Consider the following 17,529-nt stretch of genomic DNA (forward strand, 5'->3'; position numbering starts at 1 on the left):
TGTGACAAAATGTGAAAAAAAGCCCTTGACTGCATCATGGGTGCCATTTCCACAACAAAAAGTTCAAATTAGACTGATAAAACTAATGTAATCAAAGAGGTGATGTCATAAAACAAATGTTAAGTCATCATACAGACCTTTTGTTTCAAAACATCATCATCATCACCACTGATTTTCGCAGCTCATTTGGGGGTTTTACCTCAAACTGAAGTTGGAAAGACACCAGCCCACATATTAAAAAAAAAAAAAAAGAGTCACGTGTTACCAATTATGAAGACGCAATTCTGGAAACACTAACAAAGCTACGTGTTGTGTTGAGTATCGCTGAGGTGTTGCACTCTGTTGACGCCCACTCACGGTTAAAAATAAAAATTAAAAAAAAGATTTGAGCCAGTTGTCCCTTTCATTATACCTGGGAAGAGAAGAGAGTTTGTTTTAACTGTAGCGTTTCTCTTATAAGGTAGTTGGAGCTCGAGTCTGTCAATAGCTGTGTGTGTGTGTGTGCCCCTCCCACCCTGTTTACGTGAAGGCCTCTGGAGCTGCTGCCCGCCAGGGAGAGACGCACCGGGAGCCACCGCACACAAACGCGCCGTCAGAAAATGTCTGTGGAGAAAGTATTCGACGAGCTCGGACATTTCAAAAGGTACCGTGAGCACTGGCATGTTTTCTCTATAGTCATCTGTAACTTTACGTTTCCTTTATTCTTTATTTGAGCTGGGGGGGTAATTTTGTGGTAGGAGGCACCAACTTTAGAACCGTAAATATTCCACATCCCTCTTCACATTACAATTTTGAAAACAAACCCTAATGAAAGTGGGAGATGACGTAATTAGTTTTACAGCAATGATACGGTATTTTTTATCCATGTTTCTAAAAGGGGGTGGACATTCGCTTAGAGAAACTTTTGTCATCTCTTTGTAATTTTGAAAAATAACTAATTACAGTTAGAAATAGGCCTGTGTATCTTTAGGAGACACATGGTTAATGTATTTAAACATATAAATATTTATTAATTTTTTCGTAGGCTTTTTCAAAATGACTTAATAAACACACCTGGAATTATTTCTTTCTGAGAAGGGTTGGTTTTACCCGACTACCTCTCCATCAGTCTAGTTGTTTTTCCACTTTTTTACCTAAAATCGTTTATGGTTTTATTAAAAAGCTGGTAAAAAGTTTTACCTTTCCATACAGGTTAGGTGCACTGCTAAAATCGCGAGTCACCATTAATTTCTTTATATTTTGAAGGAGCAAGGGTTGGATTGAAAATGAGTAAAAAAGGCAGCCAGTGTCCAAAGAAGAACACTGATAGATCTTCAGAAAGCCCAGACAACTATTGCACAAAGTCACTTTAAAAATGACAAGAAAGTCTGATTCCTTGGAAGAAAACCAAGACATGAGGGGTGTCTCAAGTAGGGATGGGTATCGTTTAGGTTTTATCCGATACCAGTACCAAACCGGTACTTTTGAAACGGTGCCGGTGCTTAAACGGTGCTTAAAGAATGAAGAACACACACTTTGTCCAAAAACCTCTCATGTTTAGCTGTTTCCCATTTTTTCTTTGGTCATTTTAGCCTTTTTGGCCAGGGTGAAGGGAGTATCTGCCATCAAACAAGAAGCCTACTCAACGTAAATTACACATGAACAACATTAAGCTACTGACCCAGAGAAGAACGGCTGCTGCTGCCATCATCATCCGTCATCATTTCTGCTACGCTGGCAGGGCTAGGGGCCAGGACTCTACTCTTCGGGTTCTTGGGGGATGTTGCTAATTCCCGGTCCGATAACAGGCACCACACCCGCAGTAGATGTGCTCGGTGTGAGGTCTCGCAGCAAGCTATCAAATACGGTGCATTTCTCGGCTTTTAAAAAAACGCTATACGTCACCAGGTGTTTCATCAGATTCGAGGAGTTACCTCCTTTGCACAGTATCAGCTTAAAGCACTTGTTGCAGGCTGCTGAGTTTGCATCTTTTGCTGTGAAGTACAGCCAGACTTTTGACCGCTTCGCCTTGGGCATTTTTAATCTGTAGCTCTGCTCTAAAAGAACGTACGTACCTGGGCCCGCCTACTACGCTTGCAAAGGTAAAATGATTGGCTAGAATCCAAAGTGTATGACATCTCAGTAAAAAAAAGCACCGAAATAAAGCACCGAAATGTGCGCTGCTTTTCGGTCTGGTTACTACCGTTTATGTCAGAACCGTTACCCATCCCTAGTCTCAAGATGCTGTCTATGATATAGACTTGTTTTCTGAATAAATTACTACATTCAAAGCAATTGTCTTGAAACGATAAGCTTGAAATGTCTTTTAGATTCTATTAAAAGTTGAACTATTAAGGTTGCCTTTGTAGAAGTTTTTTGTGTGTGTTTTTTTGGTGATACTGTAAAATTACCACAATAATTTTCCTGTATTCTCCTTCTGTCCAGATTTCAGGCATGTCTGTACTTTGCAGCAGTCTTCCAGGCCATAGCTTGTGGAATCCACTACCTGGCCTCAGTTTTTTTGGTGGAAACTCCAAATTTTGTGTCTAGCGTGCCCGGCAACATCACCGACGTTCTGTACGGTAACGTGACGGCAAGCAGCCTGGAAGAAATTTTGCCAGTCTTCAAATCAGGTAGCGGACCACTGGTGGTGAAGACAGCAGAAGGAGAACAGTGGGAGCTAAGCCGGTGCCGCTGCACCCTTCGCATCAACCCAAGACACTTTTCGTATGACTTCGATGGCAACAAAACAGTGAAAGAATGTACGGGGAACTTTGTTTATGACCATACCGAAGTTTACCAAAGCATTGTGACCGACTGGGACTTGGTATGTGATAAAGAGTGGCTGGCCAAGCTGTGCCAGCCCACATTCATGCTCGGGGTGCTGATTGGAGCGCTGGTGTTTGGGGACGTTGCTGACAGGTAAGCAGGGGCTGCTGTAAGATGAGGTCAAGGTTATTTTCAGGCAACATGTAGAGTCAAAGACAGGGGTTAAATGTTACCATGTGACACTTTTGGAGTTAAGTTTTAAACAGGAAGGGCTGTCCTGGCATAGACTATATGTTCAAAAAAAAGGAACTTGCCAATATTTCATGTAGTTGTAATTTCAGGACGTATGGCTTTGCATTAGGTCAAGAAGGTAGTGGAAAGAAATTATTATAGTGAAAATGAGGCAGGACAAGTGAAAGCATAATTAATGTAGATTGGAAAAAAAGAAGTTAAAGGTAATGACTGGAGCAGAATGCAAAGCCAGATTTGAGTGGCTAGCATTTACATGTGCAGGGGTGGCTGTAGCTCAGGAGGTAGCACAGGTCACCTACTAATCGAAAGATTGGTGGTATGATCCGTGGTTGCTCCAGTCTGCGTGCCAAATATCCTCGGGCAAGAAACTAAACCCAAGTTGCTCTCCAAATGCGAATATGTGTGATTGTTAGATAGAACGCACTTGAGCAAAAAAGTGAAAAAATGCTTGCGTGAATGGGTGAATGAGGCTTGTTATATAAAGAGCTCCGGGAGAGTAGAAAAGCACTATATAAGAATCAGGCCATTTACCATTTACGGCAGTAGCAGAAAGCAGTCAATCTTCTCCTATAGCAGATCCTAGTAATCACTCTGGAGAATGCAATTAATAATACCACACATATTATGCTAATATCTGGCTCCGGTTTTTAAAAATTCTTTAACAGCAACTTATCAAGAGTCATAGTTTCTGTCTGAAACAAACCATAATTCCTCTTCCTTTAAGCCAACTTATATTTGATTGGCTGCCCCTCTCAAACAGAAGGTTTGATCAGGAAGTTGGCAGGGCTGTTGGATACACAACCAGAGCTGTGTGCTTTACATGACCATACTAAGGCTATCTGCTTTATTAAGATCATATGGAGCCAATAGTAGAAAAAAAACAAACTCTGTTTAGCTCACAGGGATCACTCGCACATACGATGCCTTTATTATTTGATCCGACCTGACTGTAACTTCATGCACAAGTGTCATATCGAGTACTCATGTCGAAATGCCCACGTGCGACTGTGATAACTTTATAAGCCCCTTTTAATCGATTCTTTAACTGAACATACAAGCTCTTTTCTCTTCCTCTGTTGGTCTGCTTGTCTCTGTCATTCTTTTTCACATAGTTTTCTCTCTCTTCCACTCTGCTTTGTCTCTCCACCAGAATTGGCCGTGTAAAGATTCTGATGCTCACCAGCGTTTGTCAGTTCGGGTTCGGAGTAGCTGTAGCATTCTCCGGAAACTACTATTTCTTTGTGGTGCTCCGCTTTCTCCTCGCTATGGTGAGTTCAGTGTGGGTACGGTTGTGAATGGTTACGTACCTGTGCGTGCGTGTGTTTTGCAAAAAGCCAATGTGGGACAAGAGAAGTGGCATATTTGCAATGTTCTTCTTGCAAACAGCCACCAGTGGATGTTTCTCAACTAAACAACCTCTTGTCCAGTCCCTAATGTTCTCAGGTAATACAATATATCTTGAATACACCCCCTGTAGGCATACTGCAGCTAAGCTAACATGCAAACCAAAAATACCCCTTAAATATGTAATTTAAGGAAATGTGACACAAACAGTGACAAACGGGTTTAGTTTCTGTCTTTATATTTAAACATGGGTTTGTTTGCTTTAGATACAGATTATTTCATATCTGCTTAAACTAACACCCCTAAGGAAGGCGGTCAGTATGGTTACAAGTCCACATGTCAGTACATTAGCACTGAAAGGGCCCTTTCAGTCTGTTTACTATTTCCCTCCTTTCCGTCTTCTACCACCCCCCCCGCCATCCTCCTCAGTTACAGCTGTTGTTTTTCACATAGAGTCGGGCCCTCGTACACTGATACTGCACAGCTACACTATGAAACCAGACGGCAAACCTACAAAGCATATCTCCAAATAATTTCTATGAACTATAAATTTGTTGTATGCTGGTACTGTGTACAACAAGAGCATGCAGTCAGTTTCTCTTTACTTCATAAGTTCATAAGGTTGGGCACAAAGATAAGATATAAGATATAAGACTGATACGGATATTTGCTGATTTAAAAATCTGACATTCCAATATATCGACCGATATTTTCCAAAACAGATTTCCCTAACATTTGTTATGTGTAGTTATTTACTTATTTGTTTGTACTCTGTCCGACTGTTCGGATTAGCTGGTTGTTGGGCGTTTCAAACACGGGTTGCCACCAGGGAAGCTGCAGAGTGCCATCTTGTGGACAAATTATTAAATTTAAAAATGTAAATTTCGATTCATTACTCCATAAGATCTGTTGCCGCTCAAATTCAGTTCAAGTCTTGTGTAATTTGGCATACCTCTGCCTTTTCTCCCATTTCCCTTCCATAAGAATGCCTTCTTGACAGCCACCTTTCCACTCAGACCATTTCTGGTGAGGCTGTAACCAACAGTAAATGGATCAACTGATTGACCAGATGTATCTTTCAGGTCTTTGCTGTTTTTTCCCCCCAGTTTATGCTTGAATGATTCATAGGTCAGTGTTAAGTGGCTTAACAAACAAAGAAACAAAAACCACAAACCTGCCTAAGACAAATTAAACAAAAGCAAAGAAATTTCAGCCACCAGGTCAGGTAAAAAGTCTGGACTGAAAATGAGTGAAAAAGCAGCCAATGTCCAAAGAAAAACTTCAGAAGGCCTGTTTCTCAAGTGCACTTTAAAAATCTTAAGAAGTCTAGCTCCTTGGAAACCAAATATTAACCTCCTAAGACCCGAACTCTTCCACGACGTGCATTTTTAATTTCTCTTTGATATTTGGGTATATTGGGGCCCAAAGAATGTAAAAACAAAGATTTACCAGATTTATTTTTTTTTTACCTTATTTTTGTTTTTAAAAAAATAAGAGCCACATATGAGGATATTTGTTTAAAATTTTGATAGAACAGTGGCAGTATAATGTCCTCGTAAGTGGATATCAGGCCCATGTAGAGCAAAATTGAGTATTTTAGTCTAAATAACCCAAAATGTGATGTCCACATATGTGGACGCCAGGTCCTGGGAGGTTAAGAAATGATGGATGACTCAAGACTTTTGCACAGTACTATATACAACATCAACATCTGTAACATGTTAGAAGGGCATTTCTTCCATCTCTTATTTTATTTTTTTACATTTTCATTTCTTGGCCACTAAATGCCAATATAGTTTTATTTATTTGTTTTCTGTGGAAAACTGCTATTAAAATGACTAGTTTCTATTTCTCATCTTTGCTTTTGACAGGTGTCTAGTGGCTATCTGGTGGTGGTCTTTGTCTATGTAACAGAGTTCACTGGCAACAAGGTACGCACATGGACATCGATGCATGTGCATGCAGCCTTTGCTGTTGGCGTCATGATGGTGGCTCTGACTGGTTACCTGGTGCGGGTGTGGTGGATCTACCAGATAGTCCTCTCCATATGCACCGCACCTTTCTTGCTCTTTTGCTGGAAGTTTCCCGAGACCCCCTTTTACTTGATGGCCAAGGGCCGCTTTGAGGAAACTGAGAAACTGCTGAATGTGATTGCCCGCGTCAACGGCCTTGAATGCAGGCTGAAAGCTGAGGATCTCCTGGAGCCAGGGAAGAGGGAAGATGGCAAAAGTCTGCTGAAGGGAGACACAGAGGAGCAGTCATCCAAGCCTGAGAAGAAGCTGACCATCGTGGACCTGTTTGGCAGCTGGAGGATGGCCGGTCGTACATGCACAGTGTGGGCCATCTGGTTCATCGGCAGCCTGGGCTACTACGTCTCCTCTCTGGGCTCAGTAAATCTGGGAGGAAACCAGTATGTTAACCTCTTCCTTGCCGGTAAGTGATTGTCACATGAGTGTGAATTTGGTACTGAGATTGCAAAACTATAAACATGTACTTAATATTGTGATCATATTGGCACATTTTTTTACCTTTGGTGTCAGATGTAGAATAGTGTCTCTGCTTCTTACTCTACTTCAGAGTGTTTCCAGTGAGTCTGGAGATGATTTAGTTCATCTGTTTAATCTAAGAACAACTCTTGCTACCAAGGGATTGTTTTTAAGTTGAGCAGAACCTTATGTGAATATTTCAAACACAGTAAAAATGATATGTTCCTCTACTTTGCTTTGTTTAGTGCTCTGTATATGTAACCGAGAGTGAAATCAGACTGCGAGGACACAACAAAAATAGCAGCGCTCCATCCTTAAGCTAAATGGCTTCCTCGTGGTTTTCTGTCTGATTGAGAAAATAGGATTTACAGTCTAACAAACATCTTTTAGTTGAACTGGTATAGTGTTCACGTAATGCTATTTGAAAACATGGGATTTTATTTAACCTTTGACTCAGTACAATCACTTAATTATAAAATAAGTTTGCAGAATTTATTACTAGCTGTGACTTAGGTAGGTAGGTAGGTAGATAGAGTATTGATCCCACAAGGGAAATTGTTGACATTAGACAAGAGTAAAGATTGTGGCAGATAACCAAATGTGTAACTAAGGCGACCAAGAAAAAGTACACTTACCTTCATCTTTACCTAGAGGTCGAGTAGAGGAATATTTCTGCCACCTCTCCCTTGAAACTGTCATGAGTCTGGAAGCATGATTGGCTTGTTTTTGTGTTTTTTGTTGGGGTTTTTTGCATTTCACAACTCAATAGATTTCCATTCAGGACAGTAAACTTGAAGGTTTTTTTCAGATTTGACTGGTGTTTCTGTACATGCAGATTGGATGTCTAGGTCATCATTGAAATTGAGGTTAACATCAAAATGACTGCTGAAATGTGTTTCAGGATGACTGCTTAGAAATATAATTGTAAATTATGTTAATTCAAGTCACAAAGTAATTGTTTTAAATGAAAAGTTGTGTATCTTCACGCTCAGCAGAAAGTGTATATTTAATCTTGATCATTTAATTGCCAGAGGAATATTTAGTGAGTGATCCCCATTTACTTCCATTAGAGGCACAGCGAAGAGCATATCTGGGAGGCAGCTTTTCAGATGGTTATTTAGGTCCTCCAGATAGAATGTCACTGTCAGTGCCAGTGAGAACCCCTGACAGAGAGCGGCTGTGGTTGGTTGTTTCCAGGTGCAGTGGAGCTCCCCTCTTATCTGGTTGGCTGTTTTGCAATGGATCGGATTGGAAGGAAGAAGACGTGTGCCCCATCTCTGCTCCTGGCCGCGCTCGCCTGTTTTCTCATCATTGTGGTACCTGCTGTACGTACAGAGATGCACCCCATCCCCCACCACCACCAAAAAAAAGTTCAGCTGTTCACAGAAATCTGCATTGCAGTCATCTTTAGGTGCAAGTGTCAGAGTTCAACAGTACCAGCCCAGTGACAAGGCGATAAATCAGACAGTCCAAACTGTGCAAGTACATGTACTTTAAGAAACTCTCTCTAACATGTGTAAAGTTCTGAGGAAACTTTGCAATCCTAAGCTATACCGCCATGTCTTTTTTGGAGGGAAGAGGCTTCATCTTGGTAACTCTTACAAATGAGCCATGCTTGTAATCCTACATCCTAACTGCATGTGGAGCTTTACACATGTGACAGTGATGCTACTGCTTACAAGATAGAATAAATATAGCATAGAGTTACTTAAAGTACTTGTACTCTAATGAACTCGACTGTTATTGTGATGTATTTTGTGATCACTGACTGGTACTAATGAGATCCGACACTTGCAGCTCCCAACATGTGTTCTGAGCTCTGACCCAAATTAGCACTGCTCATGGATGAGCTGGCAAACAGCTGGTACTTCATTTTTAAATAAATATGACCTTTGATCTTAGGAGCCACGCAAACAGTGAAAGATGGAAAAAAAATAGCAGCATGGAGACGGCAAAGGTTGCGACAACAGGGACACGTCTAAAGTTCTGTGTTGCAACCCTGCTGACACGGCAGTAGCGACCCTTTTACTCACACCTGTTCATTCCAGCTGTCATGATTCCAGTTGCAGTCTCATTAAGTTCCAGTTTCTTGTTTCCAGCACTTCTTAATAGAAACCACACTATAGCTTGGCTGTATACAGTTTATACACTGCTTTGTAGTCAATGTGAATTAATAGTCAAATACATTTCATTTTACATTCAAGCTTATTCTTCACTTAGTTACCATATATTAACATGTATGTTTTTATGGATGTTTTAAGTCAAGGGCATGTTTGACACACAATCAGAACTTGTCAGAGAGTATAATAATGAATTAAATTACAGTTACTGACAGAGCAAGACTTATTTAGTTTGTTAAATCTCTGATGAGCAAGGGCAATTTAATCAGGTGTTGTACTTAAGTACAAGTACTTACTTGTGCTTCCTTGAGTTTTTAAAAGTAGTATATGGGCCTTGAATTTACTTTTGTTATTTGGTGCTACGTGATTAAAGCTAAACTGAATTGAAATCTTTGTCTTTCTCTTTGTTTTTCTTTCTCTCCTCATTTCTACAGGACATAGAGATCCTAATTATTGTTCTGAGTATGATAGGAAAGTTTGCTATTGCGATTGCCTTTGGTCTCATCTACCTCTACACCTGCGAGCTTTACCCGACTATCATCAGGTAAGCACGCTAAAGAGTTTTGTTTTTGTTTTAAGGGTTTGCTAAAACTGCTAAAACTATTATTTTTTCATATTGCAAAAACTAAAGAACTCTTTATATGTGAAACAGAAAATTCGTGCATTCATATACAACCACAATTTCAGGTTAAAGTTGATTTGATTTGGAAATCATTGCATTCTGTTCTTGAGAGCTTTACTGGAATAGGGGTTTGTACTTTGCTGCTATATTAAGGGCAAAGTTTGATTTGAATCTTCCACTTTAGAGCTAGCTAGACCTGTGAACTAAATTTAAAAACTGAAATCAATGTAATATTCCGACTTTTAATTAATTCTAACACAGGGAGTAATGCTGCTCTTCCTCCAGGTCTTTGGCAGTAGGTAGTGGCAGTATGATGTGCCGTGTTGGCAGTGTGGTGGCCCCTTTCTGTGTCTACCTGGCTGACATCTGGATCTACCTACCTCAGGTATAGAAATGTATTTAATGTTTTAGCTGTCAACTTGCATTTGTTCTCATTTATCATAGTTTATTTCTGAGTTTACCCTGGCAGCAATGCTAAATTAAAAAATTTCCCCCCCTTTTTCTCAATCACGACCTGTGTTTAGCTTATTGTGGGAATCCTGGCATTAATTTTTGGAGTACTCGCACTGTTTCTGCCTGAGACCCTTGGCAAACCTCTGACAACCACCTTGGAAGAGGCTGAATCTCTGGGACGTAAACCCAGCAAGATGAACGACAGACTGGAGTTGAACCAGCATGGAGCAAAAGTTTGAGCCGTACACTTCAGGGAACACACAAGGAGACAAGCTGTGGAAGAGAGACGAGGTGACAACAGTTAAATACCTGGAAACAAAAACGACATAGATTAATAGGATGGTTGGAAAAAAGTGAAAAACAAGAAAAGATAACAGGTTTTTATGACAACTTGTAAAGTGACTTTTTTGTTTACATTTTGTTCCGCAAAGTGACCGACAGCTTGATATTTTAGGAGGCCTGAGAACTTCCTCACACTCTTCTGCTCTATGATGTAATCATCACAAAACAATGAAAATCATGTGCCATGTGGGGTAATTTGTGATAGCATACTTTGAGTCTTTTTTTGTAGTTTCGATCATAATTTCTATTACTGATTTTAACTTTGTACTTAAAAAAATGTTCAAAATTTGCTTGGAACACAGCTACAAAAAAGACAGACAGGACAGACAATGGAAAAACTTTATTTATTTTTAAATTAAATTAATATTTTGTAGTTATAGACAGAACAAAAGCAGATTTTTATGTTAGGTCGTCAGGTGTTTCTTGCCCTGTTGGGCTTCTTTTAAGCAGTGTTTCAGCGCTTATACTCCTGTTCTTACCACAGTGTTAATATTACTGACAAGGAGTGATGACCAAAACTATAAAAATCAGACTCCAGCTGTATTGAACCAAGTTATCCTTTAAAACAAAGTTATCAAGGCTCAACTGCTGCACATTTTTTATGTCTCCGAGCATTGGCACAGATCATGGCAGTGCCTTGGTTATTTTATATCATAATAAATCGTATGTCATGTATCAAAATGCTAGAATGTATTATTCTAATATTAAATAAGTGCCTTCAACTTGCCTTTTAAGGCTTTCTTTTAATCTCAGGACATCAGTTTTGCTGTGAATCTATCACTGGATTTATCCTCAATTGCCTCTTGTTAAAGATCAAATATTTAAAGGTAACAAAAGAGCCAAGTTTTGCACACGATTGTCAGAGCTTTATTAGGTCTTATTATTATTATTATTATCATTATTATTATTAGGACCTTTATTAAAGGTTTATTCACGATGAAGTTCTAATTACCCATAAACATTACGGTGAGCACAAAGACAGTGTGCAGGAGTTTTTTAATTTTTTTTTATATGTGCTTATATGCAATCAGATGCTAGGCAGATTGAGAAAAGAAGCATAATAGTACCATATAGAGTCTTCAAGAGTCATATATAATCTCCAGATGTTTGGACCAAATACAGGGATGGACCACAACACTGTGGAGATGTACTGTATATACCTGATTTACAATATTATGTTACGGTTATGGTGCATTAATCCAAAGGAGAAAAAAAACAGCAGCTGGTGTTCTAAAACTGGTGACTGGTCTGCAATCAACAGTATGGACTTTTCCATTTATAGTATCCTCGTCTTATTTTGATTTACAATAAATATGCAGAGGGTTGACACTGGGGTTTATGGCTTCTTCATCCTGTTCATATGAACTGGCTTTAGTTAGCACAGTTTTACAGTGATACAGAGAAGAGACTTTATAAACCTTGGTAAAGGAGCAAGCACATTCCTTCCATTTGTCAAGAGGGGAAGTTTGAACTTGGTGCTGGAAATACAAAATAATACAGCAGGTCTGAGGATACGGTGCCTATATACATTAACCGCTTTGTGTTTGATGGTGAAGGGGAAGTCCCACAGCCACAGTGACATTCCCATTGCCATTACCGAATACATAAAGATCCTCTGTGTTCAACTTTTCAGGAGAAAACTACCAGTTTTTATGTGTGTGTGTGCTTATGTGTATGGAAAAGTACTAACCATCAGTTAGGCTTCTAACATGAACTTCTAGTTCTGTCGTGATACTGGTGCCTCAAATAGAGTGGGGGCTATTACTGGGCTAAATGGAGCGAGTAAGGATGTAAGGATTGGAATGAAGGTTAAGATAACTTTAGGGTTAGGTGCAGTGAGGTACAGTAAAAACAGAGTTCCAGAGTAGCAATAGCTCTACTGAAATAAGAACACGAGGTCAGTTACAGTAAACTCGTTAGGTGCGTATTACGCCTCCCTTGCTTTCTGAGAATTGCTACCGATTGGCCTCATTTTTGGTTATTTTAGATTCATGCACACACAGTCTTGTTTTCAAATCAGAGGATCTTGCTTTGGCTGATAATCATTTCCTGGAGAGTCATCCATATAATAGCTGCTTATTCCCAGACCATAACCTAAAGCTAACCTTTTCCTTAACCTTAAAGCGAGGCTTCAACTTAAAATTGCTTAAAGGGAGATGAGTACTCGTAATGTGACTGTGTAAACAGATTTATGTCCTCACAGCATGCATGCACACGGACACTCTGCTTTTTCTTCACTGTTGTTATCGGTCTGCTTCGTGCACGTGATTATTTCCTGTTGTTGACGATGTGCAAAAATTCTGAAAATGTAACGAATGTTTGTGGAAATTTACAAAAACATTTTGTCACTCAAATTTTTCAAGATTTAAATAAAAAAAACCTTTGAGTATTACAATGAGTGATGACTATTTACGCTTTATTAAGTGCACCTTGCTAGTATTCGGTTGGAGCGTCTGTTGTGTTCAGAACAGCTTTAGTTATTTGTGGCATATATTCAACAAAGTGCTGGAAATATTCACACATTCACATTATGCTCATAAAGCAGTGGACATAGTAACAATACTCAAGTAAGATGTGGCATTTAAACACTGGCCAGCAGATACTACAACACGGCAAGAAAATATCCCACACCCCATTTAAACACCATCTGTGGCCTGAACCATTGATATACGGCAGTATAGATCATGATGCTTTTCATGATGTTTACTCTCTACCATAAATGTCTGAGCAGAATTCAAGACTCATCAGATCAGTCAACATTCTTCTAATATTCTGTTGAATTGTAGCCACAGTTTCCTGTTCTTAAAGGAGCGGCACCTGGTGTGGTCTTTGGCTGCTTTAGGCCATCTGCTTCAAGATTTGACATGCCAGAAGAGATACTCTTGTGCATACCTAGCTGTATGCTAGGTATGTATAGTAACTCATGCCCTGAGTTACACAGTTACTTAGCTTGAAGTGGTATGGCCATTCTCCTCTGACCTCCGACATCAGCATGGCATTGTCACCCAGAGAACTGCTGCCAAGTGGATATTTTCCATTTTCTGTCCTCTGTTAACCTTAGAGATGGGGGTGTGGGAAAAATCCCAAAACATCATGGCACCAATAACATGCCTCAAAGTCCCCTTAATTACCTTTCTGTCTTTAAGGGCCACTTTTTTTAAGTGGTCAGTGAGTGTATGCCCTCTCTTAAAGGTTCTAGCAAAAAATGCATACATATTATATATATACATATAGTTAGCAATTCTCCGAATGGAGTCACCATAATAAGTCTGTAAAAAGTAAGTTTTTTTCTGTATCAAAACCATTTTTAAGTAAAACAGGGGCAATAGCTGCAATAGTAAGAGGACATTTATTTTGAAGACTGTTAAATGATGTCTTTGTTAGTTGTTGATTCATTGTCCATTGTTCATTCTAGACACCCTTAAATGCCAAAAATTGTTTTATAGCCACCAGGAACAACAACAACAAAAAAAAAATATGAGTGTTAAACATTGTTTTTTTTATCTTCCTGAGAATTTTATATGGAATGCAAATGAATAGAAAACAATAAATTAAACTAGCAAAAGACAAAACACGGAACATAATGATGAAGATACACAGAACAGAGATTAAGATGGTAGAGTGAAATGTCTAGTCACGTAATAGCTTATGGTTAATTTTTTTTAAACATCTGTGATGAAAAAGCATGCACTCTGTGGAGCTGCTGGATAATTAGAAATAAGTATTAACTGGGCTTGGTAACACTTCACACACTTTGATGATAACATTAATATACAGAAAACCCTTAAACAGCAAATAATCCGAGTTGAAATGACAGGCAAATTAGCATTCAGTTGTGACCAAATCCCTCATTTTGCTGCAGATGTTAAGGAAATGTCACCTCACACAAAGTGCAGTGTATTTATACAGTTTTGCAAAAAAAACTGCTATTTGGCAAGCTCAATCTTTTAGACTTTGGAATACAAATTAGGCTTCATAAAGGCTTTTAACTCACTCTACAGTATCAACATATAGCCTGTCCCAAATAATAAATCTTTGCTAAAATACACAGCTTGTTTGGTCAAACTCAATCATTCATGCACACTTTTGGAATTCTCTGAATTCATACTTGAGTGCTCGCAGTTTAACCCTCATTTACACCTAATAGTATTTAACAAATTACACAAAATGTTATAAACCAATACTAAAACAAATGAACTGACTATGTCACAACTCTGCCAGCTGTGCACAGAACTTTCTGCCACACAGATCCCAGAACCCTCAATAAGGTCTGACAACAGTCCTGGAAGACTAATATACCTAAAAGGCTTATGGCACTTTAAAATTCACAACAACATCCAGCTTTCAGGACATCAAACCTCTCATAAAGTAGTAATCTGTCTTGGGAAATGCCTTTAATTCCTCTCCTATAGTAAACAACCTGGCGATAACATTTAGCACATTTCCAATCACAGTTAGCTGTTCAGATCTTGCACTAATCTCTCCTGGAGATGACAGCGACAGTATGGTTTTTACACGAACCCAAAAACAAGCCCAAATTATAAAAAAGAAAACTTGAGTCAAGCAGATTGAGTTGAATATTATTTCCCATTGCCCTTGGTCAATTTATAAATAGAGCATTTTGTCCATCCAGTTTCTCAACTCTACAGTCTTCAGTGCTGAGCCTGTCAGGTTGGGAGTTGCACCTCACTTCTCTGGGTGACGCTGAAAGATTGAAACTCCTCCCCTTTGTCCTCAGGGTACAGTTTTCTTTAGCCAGTCCTAGCTAAGCAGCCGTTACGTGGCTGCATCTAACGTTCATCGAGCATCCCTTAGGGATGAACCAGCCAGCTATTTGCATCCTCCAGATCCGTTTCCAGCTCCTCGTCTTCATCCAGAGGCTCTGGGGTTCGAAGGGCCAGTTGCTGCAGGAAATCATTTGAATAGGCGGGGGGTTTGGAAACAGACTTCAGGCCGATTTTTTTCTTTGTGAGGTGGAACTGGTCACGGACGAAGTTGTAAAACTCGTACTCATAGCGCATGCGGTGATACAGCACCTGCAGGGCCTCTAAAGTGGGGGTTTGTTTGCGCACAGTGCCCGTCATGTTTCCCATTTTCTTATAATCTGCAACAAAATGATGGAGAGACAAAAAAAACAAAGTTCAGCAAAGACTAAAATCAAAATGTTTTAAAAAAGTTTCAAGCACATTTATTTAGACAGGAAATTACTTAATAACTATATCATATATCATCATCTTAAGCCACTTATTTTTCCAGTTGCTGGAAAAAAGTAGCAAGTGATTGCTGTTTAATGTGAATGATTCATATATCACCTCATCTATTTAGACATCTTGCTACTAAGTCTTTTTCATCATGACAAGCGGTTCTCTAAGCTGGACAAAAATAACATGCAGCTCTTGGTATTTCTCGAGCATCTCATGTTCCTTCTTCCTGATCTATATCCTTCTTCCTAGCTATATCTGTTACTATGGCCTTCTTGCTCTGCTTGTCCACCACTACTATGTCCTGTTGGTTAGCCATCACCAGTTTGTTTGTCTGTATCTGGAAGTCCCACATGATCTTAACTACTATTCATATGAGTGCTAAGCGTGCTACCTAACTCTTATTGCAGCTCTTGTAAAGGTGATATTTTTGATAAATCACATTACTTTTCTTCATACAAAAGGTGTTGCTACCTTTTGTATGAAGTCACTGAATATTCTTCATAATAAAGATCACCCCAAATAATGTAATAGCACATTTTTATTGACACTCAAAATAAACAGATAAACTGTATCTTGTGATCAGAACTTCATAAAAAAAAAAAAGTATGCATAAATCAAATTATGAGAACTAACTCTGTCCTGTGTGGAAGTTAGAGCATTTTAACGGTCACTACCAGGCTATGCAAACTTGTGACAAAATACCCGCAAAACTTTTCACATTCTAATTACGCTGCTCACGTTACCATGCTAAAGACTTTTTTTATTGTCTTGTATAGGAAAACATTCACTCGATACTCTGTCAACATAAAACATTCTATATCACAAGGTGCAGCTACCAGGGCTCTTGTAGATGTTGAGTACTCCAGTAAAGTAATGAGGTAAGAGCCTCTCTAGCAGGAGCAAAACGTCCTCCAGCTCCTCCAATATCCCCACAAGGAGGTAGTTCTCCAGCACATTCTGTTTGGCCCTCTCCAAAGCCCATACTCCTGGCTCTCTGTGTGAGACAGAAGGAAAATAAGACCAAGAGAAAGTTTGCATTAGAGCAACATTACTTGGAAAGAAATATTACCAAGCTTTTGTAATGCAACTTGACAAAATCTCATAAATACCTGCACTGAGGATGCTGTCCACAGAAGTAGGGGATGATGTAGAAAACCCTTGGGTTGGAGCACTCAGGGTAATTCTCTAGGATGCAAACATTGATGTCCTGGAAGCAGACAAGCACATATGAGTCTTTATATTTTTGCTTCACTAATAATTTATGCTTTTTTATTTATTTTTATTCTACTTGCAGTGAATTTGAGCTCAATCAGAATTGCAATTATTTGTTTTTGCCACTAGAGGATGCTATTCACTTGCACTGCTGTGAACCTGCACTGCTTGCCTGTGATTACCACACAAGCCAAAGTGCTCTGTCAAACCACATCTTGTGGACAAAGATAAGCTCTTCCCTCTCATCTCAGTTGATCTCGGAGGCTATGATACCACATAGGAAGACAGAGTAGTTTCAAATGACTTCATGTTTAACTTACTTAAAGATGTCACGATTAAGATAATGAGACCAGAGTTATGAAACTTGAAAAACCACTTATCTGAAAAGCGTAAGCTATTGAGTAATGAATGGAAAAAAGACAGTTGCAGGAGTGAAGCTGGCCAGCGACTGAGTGCCACGGAAACAGCAGTCAAATCCATGTCAGGTGACGTAAGCCTCAGGGATAGCAACAAGTCCTGAGCAACAAAACACTCCACGAAGCATGGCTTACATCCACATCCACACACAGCAGCAGGCACATGTGTGCACAAGGCTTGTGCTCAAATATGTCACCTAAAGTAGCACCAGACTACATGCACGAGGCAAATTTAGAACATTTCGTCACAGGCTGTTGTTTAGATTTATACCATAATGGCTCTGTAATGACTAACTTAAACAGCAATTTGGCCAAAAATTGTCTAAGCCT

The 17,529-nt window shown here is 39.4% G+C and overlaps 2 protein-coding genes across 3 annotated transcripts in view; one reads left to right on the plus strand and one right to left on the minus strand.

Annotated features, from left to right (window-relative positions):
* The first annotated feature begins 289 nt into the window (after positions 1–289).
* slc22a16 (solute carrier family 22 member 16) lies at positions 290–12,466 on the plus strand. Its single transcript, XM_003449892.5, has 8 exons — positions 290–643; positions 2,425–2,901; positions 4,151–4,268; positions 6,216–6,777; positions 8,028–8,155; positions 9,385–9,494; positions 9,858–9,957; positions 10,097–12,466. The coding sequence occupies exons 1-8, from the start codon at positions 600–602 to the stop codon at positions 10,262–10,264; spliced, it is 1,707 nt and encodes a 568-aa protein (XP_003449940.1). The 5' UTR covers positions 290–599; the 3' UTR covers positions 10,265–12,466.
* Positions 12,310–17,529, minus strand: part of usta (uronyl 2-sulfotransferase a) — a 61,241-nt gene continuing 56,021 nt past the window's right edge. Inside the window, exons 6-8 of one of the 2 annotated variants that reach the window (XM_003449891.5) lie at positions 16,681–16,778; positions 16,408–16,565; positions 12,310–15,471 (exon numbers count right to left, since the gene is read on the minus strand). In XM_003449891.5, the coding sequence (XP_003449939.1) occupies positions 15,179–15,471; positions 16,408–16,565; positions 16,681–16,778 (549 nt within the window). In that variant the 3' untranslated portion in view covers positions 12,310–15,178. The remainder of the gene's footprint in view (positions 15,472–16,407; positions 16,566–16,680; positions 16,779–17,529) is intronic. The other variant, XM_005454667.4, reaches the window with a different exon arrangement.

Source organism: Oreochromis niloticus, linkage group LG15 (genome assembly GCF_001858045.2).
Source record: "Oreochromis niloticus isolate F11D_XX linkage group LG15, O_niloticus_UMD_NMBU, whole genome shotgun sequence".
NCBI classification, from domain to species: Eukaryota; Metazoa; Chordata; class Actinopteri; order Cichliformes; family Cichlidae; genus Oreochromis; species Oreochromis niloticus.

Excerpts from the sequence above, each read along its gene's own strand:
- slc22a16 (XM_003449892.5), top strand. The coding sequence starts at position 600 with ATGTCTGTGGAGAAAGTATTCGACGAGCTCGGACATTTCAAAAG. Across the intron at positions 644-2,424 it reads GAGCTCGGACATTTCAAAAG|ATTTCAGGCATGTCTGTACT; the intron begins GTACCGTGAGCA and ends CCTTCTGTCCAG. Across the intron at positions 9,958-10,096 it reads TCTGGATCTACCTACCTCAG|CTTATTGTGGGAATCCTGGC; the intron begins GTATAGAAATGT and ends ACCTGTGTTTAG.